At 70.1% G+C, this 16,185-nt stretch overlaps 4 protein-coding genes across 4 annotated transcripts; 3 read left to right on the top strand and 1 right to left on the bottom strand.

Moving 5' to 3' along the window:
* Positions 1 to 504: 504 nt before the first annotated feature.
* EMIHUDRAFT_440493 (hypothetical protein) lies at positions 505 to 2,984 on the bottom strand (the record flags this gene model as incomplete). Its single annotated transcript, XM_005789444.1, has 8 exons — positions 2,842 to 2,984; positions 2,728 to 2,769; positions 2,524 to 2,653; positions 2,397 to 2,443; positions 2,114 to 2,329; positions 1,930 to 1,963; positions 1,209 to 1,858; positions 505 to 1,141 (listed from the first exon to the last, which is right to left on the bottom strand). Coding segments are annotated over exons 3-8 (1,641 nt in total), but the record flags the coding sequence as incomplete, so codon positions are not given.
* Positions 2,985 to 4,753: 1,769 nt separating this feature from the next.
* On the top strand, positions 4,754 to 5,470 carry EMIHUDRAFT_110072 (hypothetical protein; the record flags this gene model as incomplete). The annotated part of the gene is made up of 1 exon (XM_005789443.1): positions 4,754 to 5,470. The coding sequence occupies one exon, from the start codon at positions 4,754 to 4,756 to the stop codon at positions 5,468 to 5,470; it is 717 nt and encodes a 238-aa protein (XP_005789500.1).
* A 702-nt stretch (positions 5,471 to 6,172) lies between these two features.
* On the top strand, positions 6,173 to 7,766 carry EMIHUDRAFT_226064 (hypothetical protein; the record flags this gene model as incomplete). The annotated part of the gene is made up of 2 exons (XM_005789442.1): positions 6,173 to 7,443; positions 7,730 to 7,766. The coding sequence occupies 2 exons, from the start codon at positions 6,173 to 6,175 to the stop codon at positions 7,764 to 7,766; spliced, it is 1,308 nt and encodes a 435-aa protein (XP_005789499.1).
* A 3,710-nt stretch (positions 7,767 to 11,476) lies between these two features.
* EMIHUDRAFT_429139 (hypothetical protein) lies at positions 11,477 to 13,821 on the top strand (the record flags this gene model as incomplete). The annotated part of the gene is made up of 8 exons (XM_005789441.1): positions 11,477 to 12,274; positions 12,344 to 12,373; positions 12,440 to 12,657; positions 12,737 to 12,770; positions 13,082 to 13,303; positions 13,375 to 13,425; positions 13,492 to 13,701; positions 13,773 to 13,821. Coding segments are annotated over 8 exons (1,611 nt in total), but the record flags the coding sequence as incomplete, so codon positions are not given.
* Positions 13,822 to 16,185: the final 2,364 nt, after the last annotated feature.

The raw sequence follows: 16,185 nt of genomic DNA, 5'->3' as shown, positions 1-16,185 counted from the left end.
ACCTATGGCGCTGTGTCTTGTGGTTCTGTGTGTGGTCGCTCCTGTGTGACCGTCATCGCCCGTCTTGCGTCCACCCATACCGCGTTGGTGTCCCAGTCGTTGGTCGGACTGTGTTTCGCCTTCCTATCTATCTATCTATCTGTGTTTCCGGGTGCACCCGAGCCCACCCGAGAGGTGTCCCCAAGGGTCTGGGGCCGTTTTGCTAAAAATCGAGCAAAGTCAGCTCCGCCTCAGCGCGTTGCACTTCCCGGGCCCCCTTGGGTGGGCTCCGGTGCACCCGGTTCATGCAAGCGCGAAATTCGCCCGGTGGCACTTGCCAGCCGCGATCCTCCTCTCGTCGAGCACTGCACTAACCGTGACGCTCACCTTACGGCTAGCTCCGCGGGAGAGCGGAGAGGACCAGGGGGAGGGGGGGGGGGGTCGCGTGGCCTCCGATTTCCGTCAACTCAGCATCCACACCCTTTTTAGGCGGGGTAGCATTGGCCGCGAGTATTTTGGGCTGTTAAAGCAAAAACAATGAGCTTAGCAATGGCGCAGGTTCCCTGACTGAGCTCTGCTCCACGACGCGGCGCCGTGCTATGTGCATGTGTGTGGGGCGCGCCGTGCAAAACACCGCTTGCACTTGCACTTCCCTCACCCGCGCTCTATGTTCCCTGCGCCTGCCGCACCGAGGGCACCTTGCGCGCGGCGACGAGCGGCTCTGCAGGCGCGAGGACGCGTCCGAGCAAGCCGCGCTGCGCCAGCACCTCCGAGACCCACCGCGCGAGCGGCATTCGCCCCACCCCTCCCTTGTCGTGCGCGTCGAGCAGCGTGCGGAGCAGCGACGCCTTGTACACCCACGCGAGCGCCGTCTGCGGCGGCGCGACGCGGCGCCAGCCCGTGCCGTCGATCGGGTGGCCATCGGCTCCCGCGGGGAGGGAGAGAGAGAGCAGCGACCAATCGCGCTGCGCCGCGGTGGCCGAGGCGGCCACGAGCGGCAGCAGCGAAGCGAGGAGGAGGGGCGGGCCCCCGCCAGAGTACGCCGCGTCGTCCTCGAGGACGCAGACCCACTCCCAGCCGGCCGCCAGCGCGTCGCGCCACGCCGCGACGTTCGACGCGAGCACGCCGACGTCGCCCGCGCCCAGCTCGGACGCGGCGGCGCCTACGGTACGCGTTCACGCCATGTCCGGCGCACGTCCGGGAGGGGGCTCTCTCGGCGCGGGCCGCGCCCGCGCGCGCGTCGGCCAGCGCGGCGGCGCCCATCTCGCCGCCGAGGGTGGCGGCCTGGACGCGCAGACTCGGCGGCGGGAACGGCCAGAGGTGCTGCCGCGCCGGGCACAGGAGGAGGACGGCGCCACCGCTGCCGAGCGGGGCAGAGTGCCACGGGTTGCGCGCGTCCGAGGGGGCGAGCAGCCCCGTCCCCTCGGCGAAGCGGCGCTGCTCGCCGTCGAGCTGCTCGGCGCCGCGCTGGAAGATCTCCGTCGCCTAGGCGCGGCCACACCGCCCCGCCTCGACGTGGCGAACGGCCCTCGGCTCTCGACGGGCCGGGGAGGAAAAAGTCCAGAGAGAGGAAGGAGCCAGAGAGAGGAAGGAGCAAGAGAGAGGAAGGAGCCAGAGAGAGGAAGGAGCCAGAGAGAGGAAGGAGCCAGAGAGAGGAAGGAGCCAGAGAGGGGCCCCGCGTGCTCTCGGGCATCTCTCGGGTAGCGTCTCGCTCGCCAGTCCGCCCGGAGAATCTCGCGGCAACCTCGGGTACATCTCGGGCAGATCTCGGGTAGCGTCTCGCTCGCCAGTCCGCGCGCGCGCTCGAGCTGTGGCGGAGAGAGCCAACCGAGCGGCCCTTCGAGAGGCCTGCCGGTGAGCGCGAGGGGGAGGTTTGCGCCTACTCATGATCAACATTGAGGAGTCATTGCTCATTTCTGGGCGGAGGAAGCGCGAGCGGCGGGTCTGCGCCAAAGACGCGTTCCTGGTCTCGGGGCGGGAACACCTACGCCGCGCGGGGGCGCGGCTGGGACGGCGGCGCGGGCCAGATCGGCTGGCTGGGCTGTGTGTGCGGCCGCGCCCCCTCCTCTCGCCCGCGCCGCACCTATTCACAGCAAGGGGTGTGAAGAGACGCTGTTCACACTGCCTTGACGAGCCCCTCCTCTCGCCCGCGCCGCACCTCCTGCGCCGGGAGGGAGGGGAGCGCGGTGCGCCACAACTCCTCGAAGCCCGCTTGCTCCGCCGGCGAGAGCTGGCTCCACCCCGACGCCGCCGCCTTCTCGACCAGCCCCTCCGCCTCGTTCCGCCTCTGCCGTGCCGCGTCGTCCCCGCCCGCCGCCGGGAGGAGCTTCTGCGCCAGGCCGAGCCGCGCCTGGACGTGTCCCGGACATGTCATGGACGTGTCATGGACAGAGCCTCTGCGCCAGGCCGAGCCGCGCCTGGAACTCCTTCCTCTCGTCGCGGTCAAGCAGGTTGCGGTTGGTGCCTGTACAAGGCAGGCTCCCGAGACGGTGGGGGGGGGGAAGGTCCGAGCAAGGGAAGGAGGGAGGAGGCTGCGGTCGGCGCCGGTCCCGAAGGCTCCCTGCCGCTTGCTCTCTCGCTCGGACCGCTGGAGCAGCCGCATCTCGCGTTGCACCTTGAGCTGCACCTCCTTCACCTCGGCCGAGCCGGGCTGCAGCTCCCGCGCCAGGCTCGCCTAGGAGACGGGCCCCGGCAAGGCTCCGCGGCACAGCGGCGAGGCGAAGGCTGCAGTGGCTGCGCAAAGCTCGCCGCGCTCCACGCCTCGCGCCAATTCTCGAGGCCTGCGTGCGCCTAGAAGGTTCCTAGAAGGTTCCTAGAAGGTTCCTAGAAGGTTCCTAGAAGGTTCTCGAGGCCTGCGTGCGCCTGCGCCGCCCGAAAGTGCGCCTTTGCGCGCACCTGCGCGGCCGGCCCGCTCTTGAGCGTCTCGGAGAGGTCCTCGAGGGCGGAGACCAAGTGCGCCTTGGACGCGTCGCCCCTCGCCACCGGCTGGAGCCCCGGCGTCGGTGGCGGCGCGCCAGGCGGCGCCTCCTCCTCGCCCGCCGCGGCGGCGGCGAGCTTGAGCTTGGCGGCGGCGGAGTTGAGCAGGCACGGCACGCGCGCCTTGTTAGGGTTCGGGTTCGGGTTCGGGTTCGGGTTTGGGTTTGGGTTGGGGTTTGGGTCTGGGTTTGGGTTTGGGTTTGGGTTTGGGTTGGGTGTTAGGGTTAGTTGAGCAGGCAAGGCACGCGCGCGCCTTGTTGATCTTGCGCAAGTCCTCCGAGCCGAGCCCGCGGCCGAGGTCGCCCAGCTCCGCCGCCTCCTGGTCGCGCGCCACGTTTGCAATCTCGTACTTGAACATGGCGAGAGCATAGCCGTACTCGTCGAGCGCCTCCTTGAAGCGGCCCGCCTGTTCACAGCTCGGGTGTGAAGAGACGCTGTTCACAGCTCGTCCCTTCTTGAAGCGGCCTGCCGTGAAGTGGTCGTTCCCCTCGGCGCGCATCATCTCCGCGGTGGCGAGCCGCTTGGAGAGCGGCTGGCGGGCCTGGTTCTTCCACAGCCGCTGCAGCTGGCGCTCGGTCTGCGGGCGGGACGGGAGAAGCGATCGGGCGTGGTGAGAGGTGGTGTGGTGCAGTGCGGCGCGGCGCGGCGGCTGCAGGGCTGGCTCGGTGCGTGTGCCGCCCGCCTGCCCGTCGAGCGCCCCTCTCTCCGCCTCGCGCCGGCACTCGGCCATGTCTGGCATCGGGTTGTGTGCACCCGCGCCGCCGCCGCGCCCGTCCGACGGCGGCGGCTCGAGCGCCGCGCGCTGCGCCGCCAGCTGCGCCTCCACCTGCGCCCCGCCCGGCACGGATCGGCCCGCCGCCACGGCTCGCCTCAGCCGCAGCGTGTACAGGCCGCGCCGCGGCTGCGGAAGCGAGCGGAGCAGCTCCGCCGCGCCGCCGCTGGCGGTGCAGGCGTGGCCGTTGATGGCGACGAGCTCGTCGCCTAGATCCGCGCCGTCGGGTGCCTCAGCGAGCCGCCCTTCCCCCTCCGCTCCTCCCTCCCCCCTCCTCCCGAGGCTCGCCCGCGAGGATCTCTCTGCACGACGCGGCGGGCGTGCCGGGCCGGACGGCAACGACGCCATTGTCCGGGTCGAGGACGAGGCCCATCGGCTCGTCCCCGCGCCGCGCCAGCTTGACCTCCAGCTCCTCCGCCTCCAGCTCCTCCAGGGCCACCGCGCTGAACGGGATCTCTCTCTCGTCGTCGCAGTCGGAGCTGCTGTAGCCCTCGCCGGCGTCAGACTCGGAGTACGCCGGCCCGTTCTCCTCAAGCACGCACGCGTCGTCCGCCTCCTCGCAGCCCACAGGGTTGTCCTCGAGCAAGCAGCCGAGGTCGCCCTCCACCGGATTGGTCTCGAGCAAGCAGCCGCCGCCGTCGTCGAACGCAGGGTTGTCCTCGAGCAGGCAGCCGCCGAGTTCGTCGAGTGCGAACTCGGGGTTGTCCTCGAGGAGGCACGAGTCGGCTGCGCTCTCCTCTTGCGGCATGGAGGGGCAAGGGTCGACCCTTGGAACTGTGCGACGCTGGACCACAACAAAAAGGTGAATTTTTACGCCCAGCCTTCGATCCAGTCGTTGGTCGGACTGTGTTTCGCCTTCCCATCAATATTCGTTTACGTTGAGGTGATGTGGAGTCTGGCCGCGCGGCGGGCGGCGGGACGGACGTAAGATAATGAATCGATGATGCGATCAGGCGTAACAAGCGCGATTGCACAAGGGGTGGAGGAGGGTCTGGCCACCACGGGGCGAGGGAGGCGGCGGGCCAGATGCCGGATCCGCTGTGCGCGTTCGTCGGTCAGGGCGCGGCGCTGACCGCGGCGGCCTGGGCCGCGGCGGCGGCGAACGCCGACGGCGGCGGACCATTCCAGCGGCTCGGCGAGGGCCGGGGCGCGGCGTTGCGGGAGGCGTGGACGGCGGAGGCGGTGCGCACCGTGCCCGCGGAAAGGCGGGCGGCGGCGGGCGACGCCGACGAGCTGTTCGCGTACGCCCGTCCGCCCACGAAGAGGGAGAGGCTCGAGAAGGGCGAGCGGCGCGCCGAGCAGCACCAGGGGTGGGCCGATGCGCCGAAGGAGAAGAGGCGGAGGGCGGCGGAGGAGCAGACGGCGGCGCAGGCGGCGCTGCTGGGGCCGCTCGCGGCCGCGGACACCACGGCGTCGCTGGGAGGCGCGCTGATGCGGAGGCCGAGCGCCATCGTGGCGGCGGTGCTGCATCAACCCATCGCGGCGGAGCGGGCGGCGCCGATGCTCGCGCCGCTCGGCTACCACATGAACAGGCTATGCGGCGACGTGCTGAAGCGGTGGCGCGAGTTCGAGCGGGAGATGAACCGGTCTGACGAAGACGGCGGCGATGCGGTGATGCGCTCCAGCTGGGCGAACGGGATGCGGGAGGGGTACCCGTGCCAGCAGCTCACCGGTCATGTTCCTGCAGTATCTGCTCACGAGCCGCATCCAACAGTCGCACGCGTCGCGGCGGAAGGGGTGTGAGCGCATCGGGCGGGGGTCGACCACGGTGGGGGTCTATCTATTCAATCAGTGTCAGTGTATATCAATCAATGTAGAGTGCGTAGACCGTGTACGGATACGCAATCGGCGATATCAATCAGCCCGAGGACGGAGGGGGGCGGGCCTCACCCGGGGCTCACCGGGTCCCGGCCGTGCGGATCACAGTAGCCCGAGGTCAGGTAGCAGGGCGGTGGTCGTGCCATCGTCGCTTCGAAGGCACAGATACGCGCCGCATTCGTCGCCGGCGCGCGACAGGCTCCCGTCGGCCGGACTGCCCTCGACGAGTGGGTGTCGCCAACCAAAGCGACACGCACTCGAGGGTAGTGCCGACGGGACGCGGCTCGAGGGCGACTCTCGCGAAGGCACGGCTGGCAACCGTGGCGCGGGGCTCGCGTTCGTCAATCAATCTTCGATGTGTCTTGTGAGCTTGTTTGTGTCTGTGTGTCGTTCGTGCGTGTCGTCATCATCTGTCCCGCGTCCACCCATACCGCGTTGGTGTCCAGTCCGAGCCTGGCTGTTCTTCACCTTACTACCTATGTATGTTGGTAGTGGTGCGATTGTGCGTCAGGCGAAAGGCGAGCGCCGGCGGAAGGTGGCACGCCGAGCGTGTCAGCTAAGGGAGGCGATTGCGCGTCAGGCAAAAGTTGTTGATGGCCGACGACGTCGCCTTCGCTTCGGCTTGCGATGCCGAATCCGCTCCTGTTCGTCGGCAAGGGCGCGGCGCTGACGGCGGCGGCCCGAGCGGCTGACAAGGCGAACGAAGGCGGCGGAGCATTCCAGCGGCTGGGCGAGGGCCGCGGCGCGGCAATCCGGCTCGCGTGGCCGGCGGAGGCGCTGCACACCGTGCCGCACGAGAGGCGGGCGGCGGCGGGCGACGCGGACGACCCGTTCGCGCACGGCCGTCCGATCACCAAGAGGGCGAGGCGCGCGGCGGGCGAGCTGCGCGCCGTGCAGCACCAGGAACGTGCGGAGGCGCCCAGAGAGGCGGAGCTGGCGGCGGCAGAGGAGCGGACGGCGGAGCAGGCGGCGCTGCTGGCGCCGCTCGCGGCGACGGACACCACGGCGCGCCTGGCGAAGCGGAGGCGGAGCGCCCTCGTGGCGGCGGTGCTGCATCAACCCATTGCGGAGCCGGCGGGCCGGGCGGCTCAGATGCTCGCGCCGCTCGGCGAGCACTTGAAGAGGCAGTGCGACGAGGTGGCGAAGCGGTGGGACGACTTCCAGACGGAGATGGAGCGGCTTGACGAAGACGGCGGCGATGCGGACATGCGCTCCAACTTTGCGAACGGGATGCGGGACGGGTATCCGTGCCAGCAGCTCACCCTCGTGTTTCTGCAGTATCTGCTGACGAGCCGCATCCGACAGTCGCACGCGTCGCGGCGGCAGGGGTGTGAGCTCGTCGGGCGGGGGGCGAAGACGGTGGGGGTGCAGTTCAACATCATGCGGAGCCACGTGTGGCCGATCCTCTTCGGCGAAAAGGGCTTCCCGGCGGGACAGGAGGCGATGGCGTACTGGCGACCCATCCGCGACCATTTCTCGAGCCTCGTGGGAGGAGGGAGAGGGAGCGGCGGGGTCGAGCAGCTCGCCGGCGTCGCGCAGGCGGCGGCCAGCGCGTTGCAGGTGGCGGTGGGCGCGAACGCGACCACCGCGGCGGCGGCTGGCGACGCGGCGAGCCAGGCCGTGCAGCTGGCCATGAGGGCGGCGACTGCGCCGAGCTTGACGCGACAGCACTTGGGCCAGACCGGCCAGTACATCTTGCAGGACGCCCTGCTCAGCGAGTGGGTCGAGGTGAACGAGGCGTTCGTGCTCAACGCGTACGTCACCCTGGCGCGGCAGACCGGGTGTCGGCCCGGGATGGTGGTCAACGTGGGCCACGACTCGGTCGATCAGAACGGCGCGTGGGCCCACTGCGCGCCGCTCGTCTGGCAGGACCTGCTGGTCGGCAAGCTCGAGGAAGGGTTACACGAGCGCACGTCGCGCGCGTGTGCGCCTGCGACAAGACGAGACGAGACGAGAAGAGAAGGAGAAGTAGACGGTTGATGTTTTGCTGCCGCGGCCGCGCCGCGAGCTCGCGTCTGTTTTGGCGCCGAAGACGCGACGCGCCCCGCTGCGTGAGATGGCGCCGCCGCGGAGTCGGCGCCGCGTTCAACCGCGCGCCAGCGGCGAGCGGCGCAGCGCGGCCACCATGCGGCGCGACGTGCCCGCCGAAGTTTTTTTTAGCTTAGCCTTCGATGTTCTCTCGAGGTTCTCGAGGTGGATATCCTTTGGCCGCGTTGGGTAGCGAGGATTGGTGTGTAACCCGAGCCACGGAGGCGTGTTTTCTGACGGCCGACCGTCAGTGCACGGAGTTGCCACTTCTCCGACTGCTCCGGCTAGTTCACGAGGTCGCGCGGGAGTGACCCCTGCGTCAAACCCGAGACCTAGCGCGGGTGGGTTGGAGGGGGCTCGCCCCGTTCCTCCCCATCGGGCCGCATGAGCGGCCACGCCTCGCAGATTCGTTTTCGCGCCTGGGTCAGGCGCGCGGGGCATCCCCCGGGTCGCTCGACCAGCGATCCGAAGAGTGGCCGCTATGCGAGGGAAAGAGTGGGGCCCTCGGGGTACGCCTCGTTCGGCCCCCTCCGAGGGGGGAAGGGAATTGCGGGGTCCCCTCGGGCGCCTCAGTTCGGCCCTCCCGAGCGCCGAGGGGGGGGAGATGTCCGTTTCAACGCGGTATGGGTGGAAAAAAGAAAGAAAACAGACAACCCAAGGGAGGGATGGGAGGACGGTATGGGTGGACTGCTGTGTGTGGAGGTTTGGAGAGCCTTGGCGACGCGACGCGCACGTCGCCAAGGAGTTCGTAAAATGTCAGAGTTTTCTTTCTTTGTGTGTGTGTGTGTGTGTGTGTGTCAATGATAGGGATTGATGTCAGGCCAAAAGAATTTCATCACGCCGCTCTCTCCGCATGGCGCATGGCCATGCTAGCGCACGGGTGGTTCTTGACAAAGATATCAGCTTTTAGAGAGTGAAGCAAGAGACAGTCTGCCCAGTGGGTGACTCGGCCAGCCGAATGAAAGACTACTCGCCCTCCTCTGCTGCCCTCTAGCATTCTCACTCGTCCGAGTTGCTGCCCGAATCACTGTCCTCCCCGCCGCTGCTATCCTCTCCGTCAGAGGAAGTAGGCGTCGGCGGCCGGCTCGCCCACACCTCGACCTTCTTGGGCAGCAGCTGGTGCGACAGGTCCTCTCCGTGGCCAAGGCAGCCGCGTTCGCCCAGACCCCAAGCATGAACACCGCCGTCGGCGGCGATGGCGAAGCTATTGTATTCCGCAGCCGACACAGCGACGACGCGCTGCCCAGCGAAGGCCTCGACCTTCTTGGGCAGCAGCTGCTGCTGCTCGTCGCCGTGGCCCAGCTGGCCAGAGGCTCCATAGCCCCAGCTCCAGACGGCGCCGTCGGCGGTGATGGCGAGGCTGTGGTAGATTCCCGCCGACACAGCGACGACTCGCCGGCCAGCAAAGGTCTCGACCTTCTTGGGCAGTGGCTGGCCCTGCATGTCGCCGTGGCCCAACTGGCCAACACCTCCCTCGCCCCAGCTCCAGACGGCGCCGTCGGCGGTGATGGCGAGGCTGTGGATGCCTCCAGCCGCAACAGCGACGACGCGCCGCCCAGCAAAGGCCTCGACCTTTTTGGGCAGCAGCTGGCGCTGCCGGTCGCCGTGGCCCAGCCTGCCATTGCCTCCTGCGCCCCAGCTCCAAGCGGCGCCATCGGCCGTGGTGGCGAGGCTATGGCGGGCTCCAGCCGACACAGTGACGACGCGCCGGCCAGTAAAGGCCTCGACCTTCATCGGCAGCAGCTGGGCCTGCCGGTCGCCGTGGCCCAGCTTGCCAAAGCCTCCCCAGCCCCAGCTCCAGAGGGCGCCATCGGCGGTGAGGGCGAGGCTGTGGGTTCCAGCCGACACAGCGACGACGCGCCGGCCAGCAAAGGTCTCGATCTTCTTGGGCAGCAGCTGGTCCTGCTCGTCGCCGTGGCCCAACCGGCCAAAGTGTCCACCGCCCCAGCTCCACACAGATCCGTCGGCGGTGAGGGCGAGGCTGTGGTATGCTCGAGTCGCCACGCTCACGGCGCGCTCGTCACCCAGCATTGACGGGAGGCGGGTCGGCGTGTTGAGCTGCGTCACGCCCTCGCCGTGGCCGAGAAGGCCTGGAAATTCCTCGTCGTCGTCATCCTCCCTTGCCGCTGACCCGCACGACGAGAGCCGCCCCTCGCCGTCGATGAAGACGCTGTGCTGTGCGCCTGCCGCCACCCTCACCGGCGGGTTGGACTCGCACAGCAGCGCAGACAAGCACAGCCACCGCACGGCGCAGCCCTCGCCCTCTGGCTGCGCCGGCAGCTCGAAGCCGCGCTCTTGCGCCCGCAAGCGGATGCCCTCCACCGCAAGCGAGGCGTGGAAGAGGAGCGAGACGGCCGCGGCGCGAGCGATGTCGACGGGGTCGCAGCGAGAGACGACGCGCACGAGGAGGTCGGTGGGGAGGTCGAGGAGGCGGGCGGGCGGCGGCGTGTCTGGCGAGGGGGCGGCAATGGAGGAGGCGGGGGCGAGGCGGCGCGAGCGGCGTCGCGGGGCAGACATCGCGAGAAAAAAATTTCCTCTAGCCGATCCCTGGCTTGAGAGAGAGAGAGAGAGAGAGAGAGAGAGAGAGAGAGAGAGAGAGAGAGAGAGAGAGAGAGAGAGAGACCGCCAATGGCCGTTATCCGTTAGTGCGGACGTCGCCGCGGCTCGCCTCTGCCGCGGCGGCTGCTGCGCGCACGCGGCGGCGCCGCTCTCTCGCGAGACGGCTGGCGACGCGGCTCGCCGCCGACGTACGGTGCGCTCGTCCGACGGTCCGCAGCGTGGCGTGCGCGGCGCTGCGCGCGGCTCTGCGAGCGCTTCTGCGCCTGCACTGCCTGTCTCTGTTGCTGCTGCTGGTGGTGGTGCTGATGCTGCTGGTGCAGATGCTGCTGCTGGCGCGGCGCGGCTCTGCGACTGGGCTCGACGCGCGCGTCGCGAGCGTCTGACGCGGCGGGCGGCGTCGGGCAGGTGCGCTTCTCTCTCGGGTGGTGGTGGTGGTGCTGCTGCTGCTGCTGGTGGTGCAGATGCTCCTGCTGGTGAGGCTCGGCTCTTCGACTCGACTCGCTGAGCGCGTCGCGGGCATCTGAGGCGGCGGGCGGCGTCGCGGGCGGCAGCGATCGCGGCTCGACGGTGGAGGTGGAGGCTGGTGGCTGGAGGCTGTGCTGGTGGACCTTTGACTAACTCTCACCCGCCGCCGCTCCGACGGTGAAGCGGCGGGGATTGTCAGCGGATCGACGACTAGTTCGTGCTCGGACTGCCTCGCAGTCAACCCGTCGTTGAGGCTGGCCATTGCCAGAGGGCCCTGCAACAGGTAGGTACCCCCTATTTTCGTCTGTTTTCGCTTCGCTGCGCGGCAGCCTGGGTTGGGCTGTCCGAGGTTTGCCTCTCGCACCCCGTCTGTTTTCCATTCCTTTTTTCTCTACAACACTGTGCTCTGTAGAGTCCGACCGAACAACTCGACGTGGCGCAGCTCCGCGCCGGCGGGACGACCGAGCACATGATGTCGGCGAGCGCCAGTTCGCACCTGTGTCGAGCCTGTCTGCTGTGAGAGAGAGTTGTTTTGGAGCACTTGGAGCACTTGGATTGATTGATTGATGGGAAGGCGAAACAAACACAGTCCGACCAACGACTGGGACACCAACGCGGTATGGGTGGACGCTAGACGGGCGATGACGGTCACACTTGGAGTGCAGTCAGTAACCTCACATCCAGGGCCGGGGAGCTGAGAAGCGCACCCAGCGGGCCGCATGCTCGGGTTCTTTAAATTCTTTTCCAAGAGTGGCGTAACCGGAGTTAAAATTCTTTTCCAAATTCTTTTCCAAAAGCCAGCTTTTGAAGCCGCGTCCGAGGTCCGAGGCGCCAGTTGCGCGAGCGGCGATCAGAGGATCGCCTGGGCCCCGAAGAAGAATGACGACGACCCTCTCGCTCGGGGCGGTGCTCGGCAAGGGCGCGTACGGCATGGTGTACCAGGGGTGGCTCCGCCAGCCGGGCCAGCAGGGTGCAGCCGTCGCCGTCAAAGTGGTGGAGGACCTCGGTGGCTCAAACAGCTCGGACCAGGTGCGGCACGAGGTGCGGATGATGCGCGCGGCGTCGCACAAGTGCAACGTCGCGCTGCTCGCCGAGTTCGTCTACCGCGAGAAGGCTTGGCTCGTGCTCGAGCTCTGCGCCGCCGGCTCCGTCGCCGACCTCGTCTCGCCCCGCCGCGGCGGCCGCACGCTCGACGAGCGGCAAATCGCGGCGGTGAGCGCCGGCGCGGCGCGCGGGCTGGCGCACCTGCACGACGTGTGCTCGGTGGTGCACCGCGACGTCAAGGCGGCGAACCTGCTGCTCACTGCCGGCGGCGAGGTCAAGCTGGCCGACTTTGGCATATCGCGGATCCTCGAGGGGAGCGCGATCCAAGGCACGGTGATTGGCACGCCGATGTGGATGGCCCCGGAGCTCATCATGGGCTCGGTCGAGACGGCGGGCGACCTGTGGTCCCTCGGCATCACGATGATCGAGATGGCGCAGGGCGAGCCTCCGCTCGCGGCGGTCAAGCCGCACCACGCGCAGCTCTTCAAGATCGTGAGCTCGGACCCGCCGAAGCTCGCGCCGCCGAGCGAGGCGGCGGAGCTGCACCGCAGCCTGTATGGCACCGAGCCGGCCGCCACCGTCGGCGAGTGGAGCCCCCACTTCGTCGCGCTGCTGACGCGCTGCCTCCAAAAGGCCGCGCAGAGCGGCGGCCGCTTCCAGCCACGGGAGCCGTGCCGGAGGCGTCTGCAACTCCTCCCGTAGGAGCCGTCGGAGCGGCCGCGCGCGAGCGAGGCTGCGGCCGTGCCCACGCAGTGCGCACTCCACGGACGCGTCCACGACGTGTCCACGACGTGTTAGGTTGCGGGCGAGCCTTGGTGCGCCGACGCGTCCCCCGCCGCGTTGCTGCCTCGCCTCTCCGTCAAGGAGGAGGAGGTGAAGGAGGCGGTGTTGCCCGCCGGAGAGGCGCCGCAGGACGGCGGGGCGGGCGGCGGGGCGGGCGGGCCGACGCCGCTGCCGTCGCTGCTCGGGGAGGACGGCCCCCTCCCTGGGATGCTGCGGGTGGACTGCGTCGTCGGGTGTGCTTGCGAGTCCGCGGCACCTCCAACAAGTAGGACCCGGACCCTCACCCGGACCCCTGCCCGGACCCCATGTCAGGTACGACGAGTCCGCGGCGGCACACGACGCCGCGGCGCGTGGCGCCACCCCCACCACCTCTGCACCCGCCTCCGCACTCCTCGCCCCCGCACTCCTCGCCTCCGCACTCCTCGCCTCCGCACTCCTCGCCTCCGCACTCCTCGCCTCCGCGCTCCTCGCCTCCGCACTCCTCGCCTCCGCACTCCTCGCCTCCGCACTCCTCGCCTCCGCACTCCTCGCCTCCGCACTCCTCGCCTCCGCACGCCCCGCCTCCGCACTCCCCGCCCCCGCCCCCGACCGCGTTTGCCCTTGGCACCCGCCTGCCCGCGCCACCCGCCCGGCAACCTCCGAGCCGCGCCTCCGCAGGTCGCTCGCCGCTTCGCGTCCGAGCTAAGCACCTCTGCCGGGCAGCGCAGCGGAGGTGCGGAGGGCCGCTCCTCCTCCGCAACTTGCGAGTTCGGCGCCGCGACGCAAAAGGTCAAGCGAGGCGGCTCGCTGGAGGCGGAGGCGGGCGAGGCGGCCGTGCAGCTCGATGCGACACTGCAGCTCGATGCGACACTGCAGCTCGAGGCGACGCTGCAGCTCGAGGCGGCCGTGCAGCCCGAGGCGGCGCCAGTCCGTGACACGTCCCGCGAACATGTCCGTGACACGTCCCTTAGGCCACCCTCAAGCTCGACGCGACCGTCAAGATCGACGAGCCTGCCCCGCCGGCCCTCGCTCTTCCCGCCTCCTCACCCCGCCAGCCTCGCCCCCGACACCCGCTTCCCTCCGCACAGGCGAAGCCCACGAAGGGGGTGCGCGTGATGCGACGCGCCTCCACCGGCAGACCGGCCCCGTCCGCAGCTGCGCCAGCCGGCCCGCGCCCTTCCCCGCTGCGGATCAGTCGTGCGGCCGAGCCCTCCGCCTCCTCCTCCTCCTCCTCCTCGGGCGGGTGCGGCGGCGGCGGCGGCAGTGGCCGCAGCAGCACTCGCGAGCTCGACGCCGAGGCGCCACTCGTTAGTGATCGACTAGCGAGGGAGGGCGATCTGGCGTCACCTCGCGACTTCGCCCCCCCGAGGTGCTCGATGCCGTCGAGAAAGCCCAGCTCTCCGCGCGCCGCTCCCTGTCCGGCGGCCTCTCGGCGCTGCCTACGCCCTTGTCGCCGACCCGCCGCATGTGCTAACCCTAGCCCTAGCCCTAACCCTGACCCTACGCCCACGTCGCCGACCCGCCGCATGTGCTTCCGCCGAGATTGCTGCCGAGATTGCTGCCGAGATTGCTGCCGAGGTTGCTGCCGAGGTTGCTGCCGGACGATGGCCCACAACGACCCGAGATCACCCGAGATCACCCGCCGCACGCGCACCCGCCGAGGCGTGCCGGCGCGCGCAGAGGGGCCGCGCCTCAGAGTGCCCCCCCCCGGGGCGCCTCTCAGGCCCCGCGCCGAGGAGCTCGCGTTGGGAGTGTCGCTGGGCGGCACCATCGCGATGGGGCTCAGCCCGCACAAGCGGCCGTCCCTCGTCCGCCCCCTGCCCGGAGGCCGCGCCGTCGTCACGCACGACTGCCCGGTGCCGCTCTTCCGCGGCATGACATATCCGCGACGTGTCCGTGACATTTCCGCGACGTGTCCATAGCTGCCGCCCCTCGGCGAGGCCGACAGGCGCGCCTTCTGCGCCGCGCCGCTCCGCTTCCTCTCCGCCGCGCGTGCCGCCGGCAGAGCGGACGCCGACCTCGCGCGCTTCGTGGCAGAGGGCGGCAGCGCGGCGAGGGTGGCGATGGGCAAGGTGATCTCCGCCGACTTGTCCGACGAGGCGGCCGGCCGGGAGGCGGGGCGAGGGGGCAGGCTGCAGCCGGCCGTCGAGGTGCCAGCGCTTTGCTCGACGCCGCTGCTTCTGCTGCCCGAGATGATCCGAGGCTGCCCCGAGACTAGGCGCTGCTCGACGCGCTGCTCGCTCGCCTCGAGCTTGGCGCCCACTTGCGGCCGGCCGACCCGGGCCCGTTCTGCGCGGCGCTCCGCCGGGCGCCCCGTTCCTCCTTTCGCCCCGCCACACGCCTTTCGCCGAGTGCCGACTTGCGACCCCCTCCCTCGAAGGCCCTCTCCGTCTGCGCCTTGCCCGACGAGCCGGCCGAGGCGCTCGACCGCGGCATCGGCCGCCTATTCGCCGCCGTCGGCCGAGCTCTCTCCTCCGGCTCGCCGGCCGCCGCCGCCGAGCAACAGGCGCAGTCGATGGCGACGCTGGCGCTGCTGCTCGTGCGCGCGCCGCTGCTCGACGCCTCGAGGCTTGCGGCGGTGAGCGGCGCGGCCGGCGTGCGCGCGCGGTTGAGCGAGGGAGAGTGGAGGCGGCTGCACGCCGAGGTTGCGCGGGCGCCGCTGCGACTCGACGGGACTGCGGACCTGGTCGCGCGCGAGTTTGAGGGCGGGGTCTTGCGGGCGAGCTCGACCCACAAAGGGACAAAGGTGCGGTGGACCTTCCTTTGGGGGACTCTGGCGCGAGGGGAGCTGCGGCTCTGCTCGGCGCTCCCCGACGGGCAGAAGCAGCTCGCCAACGAGCGGCGCCGCGCCAAGGACGGGACCGAGGAGACCCTCTCCCTCGCTTCGCTCTGCGTGCGGCACGGGCGGGACCTCACGCGCGACCTGAAAGACTCCCGCAGTATCGGCAGATTCGCCCTGACCAAGCGCAGCCCGACCTCTTTCGAGGTCCTCGCAGAGTCGCAGGACTCGTGATACGAGCTGCCTGGCACGTTTCTGAACCTGCCGGGACCTCCCTACAGGTCATCGCGGACTCGTGCTTCGAGCTGCGCCCGCGCGCGCGTGGAGGCAAGGGGCCTTTACCACCGCCCCCCCCCCCCCCCCTCTCTGGGAGCGGCCCCGACCCGCCGCCCCCGCTTGCCGCAGGCAACCTTCGACGGTGTCCGGCGCCTCGACATGCAGATCTGCGACCTCTTCGGCATCGGGCTGAGCATGCCCGCCGGAGGGCGCTCCCAGCAGCAGCGCCTGCTGGCGGGCTCCGACGAGCTCGCCCTCAAAGGCGCAGAGCACCGGCCCTTCGCCAGGCAGCAAGCCAAGCAGTGGGTCGACGCGCTCGAGGAGCACGCCGCCGTCTGCGCCCCCGTGGGCGCGGCGGCGGCCGAGGCGGCCCAGCGCTTGCTCCAGCGCACGATCGCTGGTGCGGCGAAGCCGGCAGCGACCGCCAAGCCGGCAGCGGCGGCCAAGCCGCCAGTGGCGGCCAAGCCGGCAGGAGCCGCAACGTCGGGGGAGGCTCCTGCTGCTCCAGCGGTCGCTCCTCCGAGCTCAACCGTCGAGGCGGCCGGGGCGGCGGCTGGTGAGACTGTCCGGGCGACGGACGCGGCGCCCGCTCCGGCGGTGAAGCTTCCGCTGCGCGACGCGTCGAACCGCGACCGCGATTCGTTGACCGAAGCCTCTGCCCCCTCTCCAAAGCCGTCGGCTGCGGCGCGCGCCGAGGCTCCCCCGTGCCAGCCTGTGCATGCCTTGC

The sequence above is a fragment of the Emiliania huxleyi genome (genome assembly GCF_000372725.1).
Source record: "Emiliania huxleyi CCMP1516 chromosome Unknown EMIHUscaffold_129, whole genome shotgun sequence".
NCBI lineage: Eukaryota > Haptophyta > Isochrysidales > Noelaerhabdaceae > Emiliania > Emiliania huxleyi.
Note: the sequence above shows the minus strand (reverse complement) of the source record. Positions and strands in the feature narration are given on the sequence as shown.